At 40.4% G+C, this 17,685-nt stretch overlaps 1 protein-coding gene across 4 annotated transcripts in view; it reads left to right on the top strand.

Annotated features, from left to right (window-relative positions):
- Iqch (IQ motif containing H) overlaps window positions 1–17,685 on the top strand; it is a 182,313-nt gene that overhangs the window by 63,919 nt on the left and 100,709 nt on the right. For 3 of the 4 annotated variants that reach the window (XM_028867008.2, XM_037207417.1, XM_037207418.1), the window contains 3 exons: window positions 318–446; window positions 7,416–7,492; window positions 9,401–9,439. In XM_028867008.2, coding sequence (XP_028722841.1) covers window positions 318–446; window positions 7,416–7,492; window positions 9,401–9,439 — 245 coding nt within the window. Of the gene's footprint in view, window positions 1–317; window positions 447–7,415; window positions 7,493–9,400; window positions 9,440–17,685 lie in introns of those variants that run through there. The other variant, XM_037207419.1, reaches the window with a different exon arrangement.

Raw genomic sequence — 17,685 nt, forward strand, 5'->3', positions numbered from 1 at the left:
GTGACTGAAAATGCTCTAAGTGTAAGGAAGTTTTAGTCTGTCTTGAAATTATATTTCTACCTAAAAATGAAATTATCTTAGTGCAATTTGATTTCATATTACTGCAATTGGAAATGATTTTCCCCTTGGGTTAGAATATTAAGCTTAAAGTGTGCCGTAGCTATTTTTCATGCAAAGATTAAGGCACTAGAATGTACCTTTACAAATGAGATGATGAATGATGTTAAGTTACCATTGTGAAATTCACAGAGCTCAGACTTTGTAGAATTGCTTAGAGTTAAACTCGTGTTTTGTTGTTCTGTTTACCTTCCTTTTAGGAATCTTAAGTATGATAGAACGAGGGCTGATTCCCCCAACAGCAAAGATTACCTTAAAGAATCCACCCATTAAACCCCACGCAATTCCTCTGCATAATTTTGATGAGCCTCGTAAGATTCCATCAGAAGGTAAGACACTATGCCTTTGTGCTTAGCTGGGGTTCCACAGGAGTGGTCTCTCCTACCAAATCTAGACTCTGCCAGTGTACAACTTGAATCCTCAGTAATAGACAAGAGGAGCGTTTAAAGCATCCTAAGGTTATCTCAGTAAATAAAGCAGCTGAGAATATTCACGGAGAGCCTATGCACAGTGTGTTAGAGAGTTGGTATTTTCAAGGGGCTTGAAAGTTTGGTTGGGGAAACAAGACAAAAATAGTAAAGAACTAAAAATGAAAATACAAAGTAGGACTAAGTTTGAAAAAATGATGTATTATTTGTTGTTTAAATATCCTTTTATGAAGTGATTTAAGGCATTGGCCTTTTTTATTTGCAATTGTTTTATCTTTCTGTTTCTAGTAAAGAAACCTGTATATTTGCAATACAAATCTTTTATCAATTATATTGGGAATAGTTTTCCTACTCTGTGGCTTGACATTTTATTCTCTTTTATAGTGTCTTTTTAAAATAAAACTTTTTATGTTGAGATAATTGTTGATTCACTTATATTTATAAGAACTAATAGAATTCTTTGCATAGTTTTCCCTAATGGTTACAAAGTGGAATATTACAGTATGATATCATCATCAGGATATATATTGGTTGTACTGAGGACCAGACATAGGGCCTTGCCCAGTAGGCCAGCACTCCACCACTGAGTTATATGCTAACCCTTAACCAGGAAACGGAGTCAGTCAAGACTGGACTATTTCTATCACCAAATGGCTACTCTTGTTCCCCATGCCCTCCCCCTTCTCCTTCCCTTTCCACATCAATGTTATCTCCCTTTAATCTGTGTATCTTTCCCTCTCCTAGCCCCTCCTATATACGAGAAAAATAGGAAATATTTGTTTTTATGGGAAATAGACTGGTCCCATGAATTTTCCAGTAAATGGTGTGATCTTAATAGGCCCCGTTGTATGTGTGTGTGTGTGTGTGTGTGTGTGTGTGTGTGTGTGTGTGTGTGTGTTTTATCTATTATCTCTTGATAGGCAGCCAGGCTGATTCAAGGAGAAACAGTCATATCTACAGTAGGCTGATTTTGAGTCCTTTGTTTCTACACCAAGAAGTGATATGGCTGAATCAGATGGAACTTACATGGTTCCTATTTTTGAAGAATTCCTTGCTGATTTCCATAGTGGCAGGACTAATTTACAACTCCACAGTTGTGAACCAGTGTTCTGTTTTCCTCCCTGGATCCTCCATAGCATTCATTGTGAGACACTGAGCATTCTTTTCTGATATTCATAGCCCACTGGTACTTGTTTGGAGACCCTCTCTTCAGCTTAATTCCCTATTATTCACTTGAATATTTCTTGTGTGTTAATTTTTGTGTCCTTTATATATTCTAAACATGAACCTCCTACTGGAGGAAGAGCCAGCGAAGCTTTTATCCTACTTCATAAGGTGTTTCTTCCCTTGTTCATGTTTCTTTTTCAGTGACAAAGCTTTTCAATTTCATGTAATCCCATTTGTCATGCTTTGTTATTATTTCCTGAAGCATTAGCTGTTTAGAAAGCCTTTGCCCATGTCTAGATCTTGAAGTGTTTTTTCCTGTAGTAGGCTCAAAGTTTCAGGTACTACCTTAAGGTCTTTGATCCATTTTGGTTTAGTTTTTGTTCAGTGTGAGAGGTGAGGATTTAGTTTCAGTCTTCCATGTGTGGATATCCAGTTTTCTACCACTTGGTAAACAGATCGTCTTTTCTCCAATACATGTTTTTGGTATCTTTGTCACAAATCATATAGCTGTAACTGCTTCAGCTTATTTCTAGCTCTCCTCTTCTATTTAAAAAATAAATATATATTTGTGTGGTATGTGTATATGTTTTGTGTTTGGGTGTGGGGCACATGTGTGGTGGGCAGGTGCACATAGGTGCATGCAATGTGTCGTCTCCACTTTATTTACTGAGGCAGGGTCTCTAACTGAATGAAGAGCCGATGATCCCAGTGATTCGAGCTATAGCTCAGGAGATCCCCTGTCTCTGGATCTTTAGTCCTGGGATTATGGGTGGCTACCATGCGTCCACAGCTTTGATGAGTTCTAGAGATCTGAACTCCCATTCTCATGCTTGGGGAGCAAGTGCTTTATCCACAGAGCTCCTTTGCCTCTCCAGAGAGTGAGAACGGGAAGAGTTGCTCACTTGGTCTCTTTTCATTTTAGAGCTTTCTCACACTCCTGGTATCATTAGGCTATATAGCCTATATGTAGCCTCCATTATGGTGAGGTATGGTCATTCTATTTCTAGTGTCTTCAGAGCTTTTATCATGAAAAGATCTTGAACTTTGTCAAAAGGCTTTTTCTTTGTGTATTGAAATAACTACAGGATTTTTTGTTTTGTTTTGTTTTTTGTTTTTCAAGAAAGAGTTTCTCTGTGAAACAGTCCTGGCTGTCATGGAGCTCACTCTGTAGACCAGGCTGGCCTCAAACTCACAGAGATCGCCTGCCTCTGCTCCTGAGTGCTGGGATTAAAGGCATGCTCCGCTGCCGCCACCACCACCCAGCTAACTACAGGATTTTTATCTGATTCTGTTTATATGCTGTATTACATTTAACTAATACATATGTTGGGTCATCTTTGCATTCCTGGAATTAATCTGCCTTGATCATGATATTTATTCTTTTTAATGTGTTGCTGGATTAAGTTGAAGTGCATTGTGATAATTACCTGTTTACTGCTGAGTAATGTTCCACATTAGCATGCTACAGCAGCCAAGCCATGCATCTGCTGAAGTCACGGGTACTTTCAAGTTTTCATCAGTTATGAGACAGCTCCGGAGTGATTTCTGTTTTTATATCTTCCACATCACTGATCCTTTGTCTCCTTCATTTTAATTTTGACTCGTCTTCTGTATTTTTGAACTTAAGTTATTGCATTTTAAATTTTTTTTGTTTTGTTTCTTTCCGTACATTCTAATTCTTTGTAGAGAGTTTATATTTTTTCATTTGTTTGAAGTATGTTTATAATTGCTTAAGGGGCATTTTTATGATGACTGCTTCATCATATATGATTGTTTTAATGTTCATGAATGATTTTTTTTGTTCATGTATGATGCTGACCTAAAACTCCCTTGTAATTTTTTTTACATTTTTATTTAACAGATACATAAAATGTCACATACTAATGGCCTATGTTATGTTTTGACATATAAATGTATTGTACAATGTTTAAGCCAAGTTGAACACATTCATCTCCTCAAACACTTATCATTTCTATATGGTAGAAACTTTTAAAATCCTTTCTTCTAGACTTTTAACATATATGGAACATTATTATCTACTGTCACTATACTGTTTAAAATAGCACACCAAAACTTGTTCTTTTCTAATTATGTGCTGGCTAATTTTTCATCAACTTGACACAAGCTAGAATCATTTAGGAAAAAGGACTCTAAATTGAGCCAGGCAGCAGTGGAGTATGCCTTTAATCCCAGCACTTGGGAGGCAGAGCCAGGCAGATCTCTGTGAGTTGAGGCCAGTCTGGTCTACAGAGCAAGATCTAGTACAGGCACCAAAACTACATAGAGAAACCCTGTCTTGAAAAACCAAAATAATAATAATAATAATAATAATAATAATAATAATACTCTAAATTGAGAAAATATCTTCATAAGATTTGCTTGTGGGCAAGTCTTTGGGGCATTTTTTGTTTAGGGACTGATGTAGGATGACCCAGCTGTTTTCAGTAGTGCTACCCCTGGGCAGGTAGACCTGGGGTATATAAAAAATCAGGCTGAATGATCCTGGGGAGCAAACTAGTAAGCAGCACTCCTGTATGGTCTCTGCATTGTTTCCTGTCTCCAGGTTTCTGCTCTGAGTTCCTTTTCTGACCTCCCTGGATGATGGACTACAATCTGTAAGCTGAAATAAACCCTTTCCTCCCCAAATTGCTTTTGGTCAGGATGTTCGGTCATAGCAATGGAAATCTAAGACGTTGTGATTCGACACCACTGAGCAATATCTCCCCATCTCTCCCTTCCCCTTACTCTCCAAGCCTTTGTCTGCCACCACTCTGCTCTCGACTTCTATGACATTAACCTATCTAGAGTTCACATATGTGGCAATCATCATGTGGTAGTTCTATTTGTAATTCTCGTGCAACCTCCATTTTCCATAATTTATGTTCCCATTGACTGGGCTTAACGTGGCGACAGCATTTTGTCTCATTCCCCCAGTGATTTGCTTACAAGGCTGCAGTGGGTTTCAGTTCTTCCAGTGGACACACCCCACCTAGAAAAAAGAAACCTGCCATTAAGTCTTCTGAATTTGTAATTTTGCACTAGGCTGCATTAGACAGCATGCTCCTTCCACACCCTTACTGGGAAATGTTCTGCCTGCAGCCAATCAGGGTAACCTCAAACTAACCTCAAGCTTGCTCCTGTCCTGCTCCCTATAGGGCTCACTTCTGTAACTATTCGGCTGCACTCTCTCCTCATCCTGGGTGCAGCCAGCAGATTTAATAATAGCCTGCTCAACACCTATTTAGTTTTTACAACCATAGAAAATTCTACTTACACAGTATACAGGGTGTGTTCATTTTGTCCGCACCTTGCATCCTTGCCGGGACTTTCTGGGTTTAGTCTTTTTGGTAATCACTATTCATTTGGGGGCGAGAGGACTATCGGGTGCTTCCTCTAACTGACACTCCAGCACATTTGTTTTCGTCCCCATGTTCACCATGTCTTGGCTACAAGAGCCCTCCTGCAAACCTGGGCCTTATATACACATTCTAGGTAGGGAAAGGGGGAAACAGTGGTGCTGGGCATATTTTCTCTTAAATCTATCAAATGACATGACCATCAGCCACAGGAAGACAGGGAAATATCCAGGGATAGGGTCAGTATTTTTATTTAGATATACTTAAACCAAATACTTAGCATGGTAAGTTGTTCTCAGTTCGGTCCATTTATAAGCATTCTTTCTGTCCTTTGTTGGATACCCAAATATAGCAAATAATTGAGGTATAGTTAAAACTGACTTCCAAAATTAAACTTTTTAATTGCATATCCTTTATTTCTTGCTAAATCTGACAACCTTAGGAACTGGGTATGTTCTTGCCTTGAAAGTAAAATAGGTTTTTAAAATTGTCCAGGAAGAAAGAAGGTAACTATTTATATGCAAGTATTAGTAACTACTACAGAAGCATAGATTTGTCACAAAAGAAACCAAGGGACTGGAGAGATGGCTCAGCAGTTAAGAGCATTTGCAGAGGACCCAGTTTCAATTCCCAGCACCTATGTGGCAGCTCACAACTGTCTGTAACTCTAGTTCCAAGAGATCCAATGCCCTCTTCTTGATTCTGTGGCCAAGCATGTATGTAGTGTACAGACATACATGCAGCCAAAATACATTTTTACACATACAAAATTATTTATTTTGTACTTTACAGATGAATGGTTTTGCCCCTTCTGAAACTGCCAATGTTTTTCCTAGAAATGTTTGTTTGTCATAGACATTTTCCAGAAAGGAAACTGAGTTTCAAATCAGGCAATCCCAGGGATACCGTTTTGTTAAAGATGCAGACACATTGCTCAAATGTGTGTGTTCCATATAATCCAAGTCCAAGGAGTAAAGTACAACGAAGCGACAACCTCTGAGCAGGTGCCTGAGAACCTCTAGAGTCCATTAGCTCATCCATGAAAAGTGTATAAACCTTTGTGTTTTACCAAAATTCTTTCCAAGTGCAAAATCTGTCAACTGCTGGCTTGTCTAAGCACAGGAATTTAGCCACAAAGCTCACTTGTCTTTAGGAGCCTAAAAGTTAAACAAAAACTGTACCAAGTCTGCAGACATTAGGAAAAAACAGTTTTTTTTTTTTTGTTTGTTTGTTTTTACTGGTGAATGCATGGATTCAAGACACCCCAGGATGGGGCAGAGGTAGATAGCAGAATTCAAAGTGAGCAATGGAACAGAAGAGTGCAAAGGTCATGGCAAGAGCTTGTAGGCTTCTAATGGGGTCTGCAGACGCTGGTGCACTGGACAGCAGGGTGGGGAACAGTCACAGAAAGACTTGCTAGAAACCAGGGGAATCAGAGAGTGGGTACAGCCAGGCCAAATGCAACAAATTCCTTGTGTGGCAAGTTTTGATGCTCTGAAATTCTTGCTACTTCTAAAAAGATGCATGAAAAGATTCCTTGTAGCCCAACTTGAAGCTGAGCTAACTGAATCCTCCAAGTGAGACTAAGTTGTGCATTGCTATCATTTATTAAGTTTTGATCAATATCAGTCAATTAAAGTCTGCTGTTACAGAACTGACAGAAAGGAGGACTGAGTTGAAGGACTTGGGATAGAAGAAGATTCACTTCTTTGTGTTCAACTAACCATTTAAATAAATCCTTTTCTCCTTTGGTAAGAATAATGATAGGGTTTTTCTCCCCTAGAATGTCAGGCTTGGGCTATTTGCAGAGGGTAGTTGAGTTTGCAGCCAGTCGGCAGGAAAGATGTGACTGAGAGTTGTTGCCTCTAAATTAATTAATTTCAAAAATAATCCTTATGGTGGTATTCACCATATTAGTTCCCCCAAGTCATTTTAATTTTTAGTCATCTTTTTAATAGATATTCAGTAAAATAGTCTATCATATGCAACTATATTAATTATCTTGTACATAAACTTGGGAATCTGGCTATTTAAAGGAGTCTTTATTTTGAGACAAATTTTCCTCTCTAATCCTTGTGCTTCTCAGGTCTAATACTTATCCAGCATTTTATAAGCATTTTGCATGAGGTGGGCTGACCGTGTGTTCTCAGGAAGTAGTTGCCCTATCATAGATTTGGCTTTGGAGTCAGCAGGCACAGAGGCGTCACAATTGGGTACAGGAAATGGAGGGAGTAAGCAAACAGTGGGTGACAGGGCCACATGACTTCGGAGCTGACCCCCATAGCATCCACCAAATGGCTCAGCCTCTCTTTCCGGAAGAAATAACTTTGCCTGCTTCCATCCACAGCCCCCTTTGCTGTAGTTCAGAAGCCACACCAGGTTCCAGCAGAAGTGGCGGAGTCTCACAAGAAACCAAAGACAAAGGTACTCATGTTTCTAACAGAGAGAAAGCTGCGCACTGGAATGGGCGTCATTTCAGTGGCTTCTAAGGAGCCACTATTGGTATTATTTTCTGTGGTGTTATGGATCAAACGCAGGGCCTCCCACATGCTAAGAAAGAGCTTACCACTGAACTACACAGTCAGCTCCTGCCTTTAAAGGGGAAGATGAATGTACAAGTCAACTCCATGACACTGTAGGTGGGGTCTGAAATAGCCAGAGCCATTGCATTATTGTGAGATTAGCAAGTAAGCGATCAGCCTATGCGAGCAGCTGGTCAGAGGCGAGGAGTCTGGGGTACAGAAACTCCCGCTTTCCATCTACCTCTGTAGTATATTAGGTGTGTTACGGAGAGGTTTTTACCTTATCTCATTTGTCTTTAAGCATAAGGAAAGACAAGCCCTCCAAGTTTGCACAGAAAACCATGGTGAGGAAAGGGGGGTCCTTTAACTAGTGTTTAGTAAATAAATTTATTAAACTTTAATAAATCAATAGTAAGTGAATTCATATATAATTAATAAATTTTTATATAATAAATTAATAAATTAAGTTCTCTAACATTATCCCTCCTGAAGATGTCTCCAGTTTAAAGGGGCCAGCATTTTTCATAGGTTGCTTTCTCGTTTTAAGGACCACTGACAGATTTAGGATAATTGAAACTTTTCTCCATAAAAAAGAGACATCTGGCAGTACTTTTTCTGGTATGCCTTGTTTAGTCATGTTTTTAGCTGCTCTCATGAATAAAAGAAAGAGGAATTGGAGAGCAACTCCAGAGAAATTACCCTCTATGCCTGGCAGACTGCTACCTGCGCTCCTGGATCTTCATCTTTAAATGCCCAAACATCCTTAAGAGGTGTTTGTTGGGTGCATTTTCAACACTGGTGGGTCATTTCCTCTTAAGAGATTGCCAGGCTGCTTATGGAACAGCATGTCATGTGACACCCCAGTTGCCATGGCAAATATTTGCGTTTCATGAAAAACGTGAGTAAAAAAAAAAAAAAAAAAAAAAAAAGAAAGAAAGAAAGAAAGAAAATCAATGCAAATGGCCAAATCCCAACACAGACAGGCCTTCAGGCGGGTGCTTGGCCCTCACCATTATTGTTTCAAATTCAGCTGTTTAACAGACTGTGAGGAGGCCATGGGCTAATGTGCATAATGCGGTGGGCCCAGGCACCTGTTTACATTCTCACTCCAAGTGAGTTCTCAGCTCCCTCTGTTTTATAGAGAACAGATCTACAGGTAATACATATGTCAAAGTGAGGTTTTAGCCAGGAAGCAGTTTACCTCAAAAAATTTTAAATGAGAATGTGTTTTCTAAATGCTGATTAGCCCTGGCATTATTTTCCTCGGTTGACTTGCAAAGGTCTCCCCTCCTTTTAAAAGTCGTAATATTTAAAAGCTGTGACCTCAGCTTGGTACATCTCTGAATTGACTCTTTAATAGCGGTAGATGGTAAACTGGGCATGGATGCTAACGGTGAAGAGAAAAACACAAGGTGCTGGGCTCCTTACTGGAGCCCTTGCAGACCCTCTTCTAGGCTCCAGCCCCAAGTGTGATGCCACAGGAAGTCCTTTTTCACAAATGCCTTTCAGAGTGCTGTTCCCTGAAAGTGGAACTCAGCATCCCATTACAGCTGTGTGTGCAAAGACTTACTCTCTCAAACCCTTTCCTCAAAGAAAATGGGGCTTGGCAGCACAGTATGGATGTCTTGAGAAAGGAAAGGTCCTTCTAATTATTAGCTACTGCCTGTGTGGGTAGGAACAGGCAGGCCCAGCAGGGGAAGGGAAAAAGGGTGGGGGGGGGGGTGAACAGGAATCCAAGCCTTCTGTTTGTTTTGTGAAACTGCCCATGAGAGTCATTTTGATTTCAACTGTGTCTCATTCTTCATTTTAGGGGAAAGGCAAAAAGTCAAGAGGAGTCCACTCCAGGAAGGTCTGTAATTTGTGTGACTAGTTAGAATGTGGGATCTGTCACCTGATACCCTGTCCTTTTGCTTCAGGGCAGAAGTATGGGAGGCCACTTGACGGCGGGAGTTGCCACAAAAGTTTTTTTGCACTTCCTTTATGAAAAAAAATTAGATCATGATTTAAAAAATAATAATTGTGGTTCACTTAAAGTGAAAAACATCTCTTTGATCTGTCAGGACTGAATCATGCCACTGTCTTCAGTCCAAACAAATGATTTCTCATCCTCAAAATGTGGCTGAATCATGTGTGTCTTTAGCTTCAAAGATTCTCATCATTTGAGAGTATATCTACAAAGTAGCAAGATGTTAAAAATGAGTGTAGTGGTTTCTTGGCATTTGCTTACATGTGGATGTATGTGTATGTACACTTATGCTTATGTAAAGTAGGCCGAGGAAACGGAATTTAGAATTAAGCTGTTCATGGCAACCAAGGCAACAGCAACAACAACAAAAAAAAAAAAAAAAAAAAAAAAAAAGGAAAAAGGAAAAATGAAATTGTCCCCACAGTATGGCAGGTACAATCTTGTAAGGTCCATTCCAACAGGAAGCATTGGCAGTGAGACCTTTGCACCTGAAATCCACTGGACTCCCGGGCACCGAGGAGGGGGCCCCTCCACTCCTCCTCCGCAATGGTGCATAAGGCTGGGCTTACAGCAGTGATTGTCAACCGTCCTGAACGTGCATGCATTGCTCCCAGATAACTGACCAGTGCAATTAGGTCTTTCTCCTTATTCCCATGACTTCCCACTATGGAGAAACTGTGAGCTTTATTTTACTCTGTACCTCAAAAAGAGAACATTTTTTAAAGAACCCCAAGGCTTTATTCCTGGCACACTTAGGAACTGCTAATGTGGCTTCAGCATGTCCTGTGAATGTGGCATGATGCCCTCTCATGCTTACTGAACCCTCGTGATGATGGAAGAACCTCTGTGCTGTCACTGCCCCTGGGCAGCCAGAGGCAAAAGAGCAGTGTGAGGCTCATATACCAGGGTAGGAGCTCTTTCCTGGGGGCTTGTCCTCCAAATAGTACTCCTAGTGTAACTGCTGTGCTAACCTGTACTGGGTGCCCACTCTACACTGGGCTCTGTTCCTGACATCCTCAGTGGGGTGCCTCCCTTGTTTTCACATCTCTAGGCAGTAGGTGCTATTATTATTCCCATATGACTAGGAGGAATCAGACAAGGAGAGGCAAGTCATCCAAGGGAAATGACTGAGCTGGTACAGGAAACTGGACTGCATGAGTCCCAAACCCCCAAAGCATTAGAAACCTACAAATCTCAACTATTCACAGTGACAGTCCTTTTAAAATGTATTATGTGTCTCCTACCCAGTGTATTCAGTGCTTTCCCTTTCCAGTGCTTCTGCTGAGATGATAAGTTTGTGTCTCTGCTTCCTTCCCTACCAGACAGCACCTGTCACCTCTGCTGTCATGTCTGCTTTGATCAGCTTCAATAGAGATAGCCTTTCTGTCTTCTCGATCAATTAAATAGATACTCAAAAACTACTGGGGCGCTGAGGCATGTCTGTAATCCCAGCATTAGGCAGGCTGGGGTGAGGAATATTTGTAGTGTTAGTTTCTTTAGTATCTTTCCAGTATATTCTTGTGATTGCCTCAGTGGAAAACTTAATATTTTATGGATGATTTTGCTGTACCATTTTAATTAGACAACTTGTGCAGCATTGAACCTGTCACTGCCCTCATCTGTTCTCATTTCTATTATATGTATTATATATATATATACATATATATAATATTTGACAATACACACACACACACACACACACACACACACACACACACACACACACACACGTATATAGTCAAAAGCCAGTCAAGGTCTACCCCTCTGCCCCCTGTCTTTCTGTCTCTCTGCCTCTCTGTGTCTGTCTCCATCCCTCTGTCTCTCTCCTAACACGTTATTTAAGGAAGAGGGGGCGACATCCCCAAAAAAAGAGACTGCAGAATCTTTTAGAAGCTGTTTTAACTTTCCCTAATAAATTGCCCCTCCCTCCTAAGTATTTTGGCGTTAAACTTTCAAAGTAAACTTAATTATATGACTTTATTTGAAAAGCAGTTTTTTTCATGTAAAAAGCAATTGAAAGAAGAAACTGTAAGGATTACTTTTATAATCTTGTCAACATTGCTTACTACATATACTTGTTGCATGTAAATGATTTTATTTATACACATCAGAAAAGAGGTTAACTTATCAGCAGTCCACAAAGTAATATTTATCCTTTATGTATTTCACTTAACACACTTTTTAATGATTACTCAGGAAAAAATAAAGTCTAGGAAGGAGAAAAATGCCAAGTATAGGAGATCTTCTGATGATATCATAACCCTCTGGCAGTATTTAAGCCTTGTCATGTTCCTATATTCTCATCATACTGTGTCTTTAACTTTGATTTTGTTTTAATACTTTATCACAAGCTTGTACAATGTTTTTAAAACTCACTATATAATATTCTGCAACTAAAGATATCCCATAATTTTTATGGCCATTATGTTGTTCAATAGTAAATTATACATGTCAGACATCTTACCTGATCACAAAACAGCTTTGTGCTGTAAGCCAGTCCAAGTAGCTCTGAAGTTAAAGTTAAATGTACATATACTCACTCAGTAAATCCTCACTGACTTATTACTGTGCATCAACAATGGACCACAGTGGCAGCCAAACACAACAGTGAATGAAACAAACGCCTGGCCCTCTTGATACTTCCCTTTCACTGAGGAAGGCAGATGATAGACATCTACTGTAATGTCCTAGAATGAGCCATACTTAGAAGAAAAATAAAGCAGAATACTCACATAGCTATTGAGAATGTGCCCAAGCAAAGCACTGTGAGAATCCTGTAAATACTCTTTAGTGGTCCATGACCAGCAGACTTCCTCTACACACACCTTTTCTTAAGGACAACTGGAATGCCAAGCTTCACTTCTGTGGTAATGGCACTCCTTTACAAGTCCAGCTTTTTCTCCTGTGCCTACAGAGAAAATGATGTGTCTTTGCTTAGGGACCTGGGAATGAAGCTGCCTTTGAGCCCCAGCTTGTCATACTTCCTGTGCATATCCCCAGCAGGCTCAACTCATCCATCATAATTGTCCCAAGTGGTCCTTAACTGTGCCACATTTTCTCAGCGAGCATTTGAAGGGTATCAGAAAAGATGAAATCAATGTTGTAGTTGAAGTAAAAAGTGCCTCTGGAAAAGGGAATTTCACATTTGACTGAAAACAGACCCCATCTATTTAAAATGCTTCTCTGGTCCTGCTGTTTGATTTTTCATATGGGTTTGATGGACTGGGTGTTTTTGTTCCATGAGAGCTTACCTAAGCATGGGACTTTCCTCTTTAGAACAGTCTCAGAGTTGAGGAAGACCTATTTGATGGCCCCTTTCAAAGGAATGGCTGAAGTTATTCTAGAAAACTGTGGCTGATACAAGTGGCTTTACACTCTCCTTCCCTTCATGTGTCTCTGCTCTTTCTTCCTTTTATGCCCTTTGTATGGGTTGTGCACTCTGACGGTCCAGTCTTAGGTAGCTTCCAAGTCTTGCAGTCTAAGGATTGTCCTGCTCACTCACACACCTCAGAATTCTAGAATATGACTCTTTGGGGCTTTCTCAATCCTGCACAGAAGGTAGTGTGGGTACTTTGTCATCCATTTTGATTAGGAAGTTGCTGCAGATAATATTATGTATAAAAATGGAGAAGAAAATCTCCCAGGTCTTTCTCATGGTCAGAAAGTGCCGGCATTGAGGTCCTAGAATTAGTTTCAGGGTTTTTCTAACTCCAGGAGTTTGTTTAAAGAGATAATAGGTTGAGGATGTGGCTCAGGAGGCCAGTGCTTGTTTGGCATGCACAGGTCCCTGGATTGGTCCCCAGGACTGCATAAAATCAGGCATGGTGACAAATGCCTGCCAGCTCAGCATTCAAAAGGTGATGACAGCAGGACCAGAAGCTAAAGGCTACCTTCTGCTCTATAGCAAGTTTGAAGCCACTGTCTCAAACAAAAAAAAAAAAAAAAAAAAAAGAAAAAAGCCAATACATCTAGAGGGGTGACATGTTATGTCAGAGAGGACATATGGTGGCAAATTGGAAGTATCTATTAAGTGGTTTCTTAATAGAAACTCAAGTCTTGCGGAAGAGGTGACTTCAAGAGACTACAGAGGAAGGCAGTATAGACTAGATTCCAGGTCTTCTGGCTTCAAAGTCACCATTTTCCCACTAAACCATGTAATATTTACTTTTGTATTCATGGAGATTAATTTAACAAATTGCCGTCTAGCCCAGCAAATAAGGAGAAATATCAGATCAAGGCAAGGACAGTTTGGTTCAGACATAAGAGGTTACTAGAAGGTTGAAGGAGAGCACAGCTCAAAAAGGAGCCATGCAGAGAATTCTGGGAACATTAGACTATGAGAACTGAGAGGCATGGGACAGGGACAATATAGGGTAAGGTACGGAAGAGCAAAATGAGAAAATGCCATGAGAAAATGCCATGAGAACACAAAGAGGAACAAGGAAAGACAATGAAAAGATAGTGGGGGAAACATCACCTAGGAACTCTTCCCTTTAGTTCTGTATGTATTGGGGGATATTTAGGAATGTAGTTTGTTTTTTTTTATCATAGCAAAAACATTGTCCTAGGAGCTCCACTAAGAGTTAGGATCTTACACAACACGTGTGCCATCTCTGAGCATCAATGTTTCCACCTATATTATAACCACTGTGGCAAGGTGAGGCACTTGGAAAGGTCTCTGTGAACGTTCCCATTTTGCAGATGGTAAAATCCAGGGCCACAGAGGATAGTTAGTGTCTTGCCTACAGTATGCATCAGACTTTGGCAGAGCTTGGATTTGAACCCAGGATAGTGGACTTCAGGGCCAAATCTTGTTTTGTTGGGCCCCTAATAGTCTATTGAGCAAAAGGCAAAGGTAGTGACTTTCAATATCCCTTATGTTTTAAAATTCAGAACTGTGCTTATTCTATGTTCCTAAGCCCAATTAAGTCAGCAGCTTGCTCTCTCTCTCTCTGAATGTTGTGTCTTTTGAACAGTTTGAGCCCATTGATGGTCTCAACTTTGTTTTATACAAAAATTGACACATTGAGGACCTTCACTAGAAATAAAAAACAAGGTCAGACAAATGACATCTTTGAGGAATAATAAAGACTTAAGGGAAACTCTCTTCATTCCTTAATCTAAGCTCTCATTTAGAACTATATACTCAGGAAGAGTTTTCTCAGCTCTACAGTGCAATCACCTAGACCATTCCTAATGGATGTGTTTTAGTGAATGAGAAACCAAACATTGGTTTCTGCAGCAGAGTATTGAAGTGCTGTGGTAAGTCATTCTGTATGCTGTGGATCTGTGTTGTTCTGATTGATGATAAATAAAATGCTGATTGGCCAGTAGCCAGGCAGGAAGTATAGGCAGGATAAGCAGACAAGGAGAATTCTGGGAAGAGGAAGGCTGAGTCAGGAGTCACCAACCAGACACAGAGGAAGCAAGATGACAAGGCAGAATGAGAAAAGGTACCAAGCCACATAGCTAAACATAGATAAGAATTATGGGCTAATTTAAGTGTAAGAGCTAGTCAGTAATAAGCCTGAGCTAATGACCAAGCAGTTATGTGTTTACTTTCGAGACACGAGTGGGAGAGATTTGTCCCAGCCACTGGCTGGCCGGGACACAGGAAAATTTCCAACTACTTTGTAGTCTCTCTTTCTAGGTAGTGGAATGATTATCATTCTGTAAAGGTGTCATCCACATCAGATTTCCCAGGTATCCCACTATTCACTACTAGGAGATGGAATTTATAAATAGTAGATCAGTTTGATACTATGTCCATCTGCTGTCCATATATATGAAAATGATTTTTTTCAATAAGAAATTCATCTTAGCCTGATATGATGGTGCATGCCTATAATTTAAAAAAATTATGTATATGGATGTTTTTCTTGCAAGGATATCTGGTACCTGCAGAGGTCAGAAGAGAGAGTTTGATTCCTTGGACCTGGAGTTACAGATAGTTGTAAAGCACCTTGTGTGAGCTAAGAATTGAACCTGTATCTTCTAAATTTTAGATTCCTTTAGAATCTAAAAAGAACAGCCAGTGATCTTCACCACTAAGCCATTTCTCCAGGCCTGCATACTTGTAATCTTAGCAATCAAGAGGTTGAGGTTAAGTTTGAGTGCAGCCTGGGCTATATTGTGAGATCCTGTCTCAAAATAACAGCAACAATAATGAAAAAGAAATTAGCCTGGGTCTGGCAATGTAGCCCAAGGGTAGAGTGCTTACCTAGCATGCATGAAGTCCTGGGTTCGATACCTGGTACAAAAAAAAAAATCTGCTTAGAAGTAAGTTCTTTTTCCTGAATGTGTTCTCTGCATTTTTGCAGATGTTCTTCCTAAATTTTCTAGTACAGCTGCAGTCCTGGGCCTATCTATGTTGCTTCACATTGGGTCTTGCTAGCACAGGTCATCATCCTGCCTTCCTCTGCTTTTAGATTTAGAATTTCCCCTAAATAACTGCTCCAGAAACTCTGAAAGTCACCTAATTAGTGATTACACTTTGCAGATGAAAAAGAGCATTTCCCAGCTTGTTGACTCAGTCAGTTAGAGCAGGATGCTAATAATTAGGCCACAGTTACAGGTTCCAGCTGCAGGGGGAGGGTGGATTGGTCTAGGGATGGGTGTAGCTGTGGTCCCATGAAAGAAGAGGGTGAGAGGATGTAGATGTCTCAACACAGCCACCCCACTTTGCGATTTAGTAATACCACACTGGGAGAGCAGGGCTTTATAAACAAAAGAGGAAGAAATGGAAGGGTGTGGGGGACACCAACACATGATACTAGACAAGTTAGTGGAGATAAAGGAAGAACAGAAGGAGGCAGCACCTGAAGCATGACATGACCTTTAATCAGGGCTCTCATTCCTAGCAGGCTTGGAAGCAGCTCTGCCTTCACCTGCTCAGTGCATCTCACAATGCTGATACACTGCTTTAATTTGGGAAGCCTTTCTCTTGAGAGGCATGTCTTTTCTTGCTCTAAGTCTGAAGTACTCCCATGTGTGGCATTCTCTGTGACAGATGTACTACAGCGATGCTTTAGCTGACTCCAAACCCATAGCTTCCTGGCACCTGAGTGGTCTGTTTGGTGTCCAGGAGCATGTTTCCTTTGAGAGCAGGTATCTCATCCACGAAGGTAAAAAGGTGGAATCCTTTTGTTCTAAAAGAACCCCTGTTAAAGTCTACAACTCCAGTCCAACCTAGGTGATTCCATCAGAAGGTCTAATCCATGTTTTATGGATGTACATAGATATCCTGGACCCAGCCTGCAGAGAGGCATTGTCTGAGAGAGATGAAGGAGTCTTTTCCCTTCTGAATCCCTGCTCCAGACTGTTTGGTTTCATAGATAGCCCCCATTCCTTTACTATTTATTCCCCATAAGAATAAGGGATTTTGGAATTATCCGAACATCTTTAAGGAGACAGGATTCTCTGGCAAATCACCCATCTATAGCCTTTGCTTCTTATAGGGGTCTGAGTCTTCATGACTGGATCAAACATGTGACTAGCAAGACCGGCCAGCTCCATGCATGGCCATCTGTGGCCATTCTGCATATCTGTTTCTCACTGATGGAGCCCTGCCATTCTTCTCTGAATTCTGTCTTCCACCATCAGAACCCATCCTTGCAGGGAGGTGGAAATGTAGCCATGGGCTATTTCTTTGGGAACATGTGCCACCTGCCGTCTTCTCCGCGGACTCACGGCTCATCCTGCCAGCACTAACATCTGCTAATTGGAGCATTCTTTGTCAAACTCTCTCTTGCTCACTCAGGAAGAAGAAATTTACTTCCATCTGTAAAACAATTTACATTCTCTTGCTGTCTTGATTAGATCAGAAAGAGAGATAATCTTGGCAAAAAGACTTTTTCCACTGTTCTTATGTCTTATAACAGTTCTCCAGTGAAAAGTGTGCAAAAGATCATTGCTCTTTGGAGTTGGCATCTAATGATAAGGGGACTTGCCCCTTTGAGACTTAGTATTTTGACTTGAGATGACAGTTCATTATTCTCCTTAGAACTTGAGAATGGAATTTGAAGTTTTCTATTTCACTGTGTTTGGTTACTGTGTCTTTAGTATAAATATAAATCTTGTCTTACTTTTTTCTCTGAGACTCCAAGACTTAGAGTGTTTTTTGCTTTGTA

This window comes from Peromyscus leucopus, chromosome 7 (genome assembly GCF_004664715.2).
Source record: "Peromyscus leucopus breed LL Stock chromosome 7, UCI_PerLeu_2.1, whole genome shotgun sequence".
NCBI classification, from domain to species: Eukaryota; Metazoa; Chordata; class Mammalia; order Rodentia; family Cricetidae; genus Peromyscus; species Peromyscus leucopus.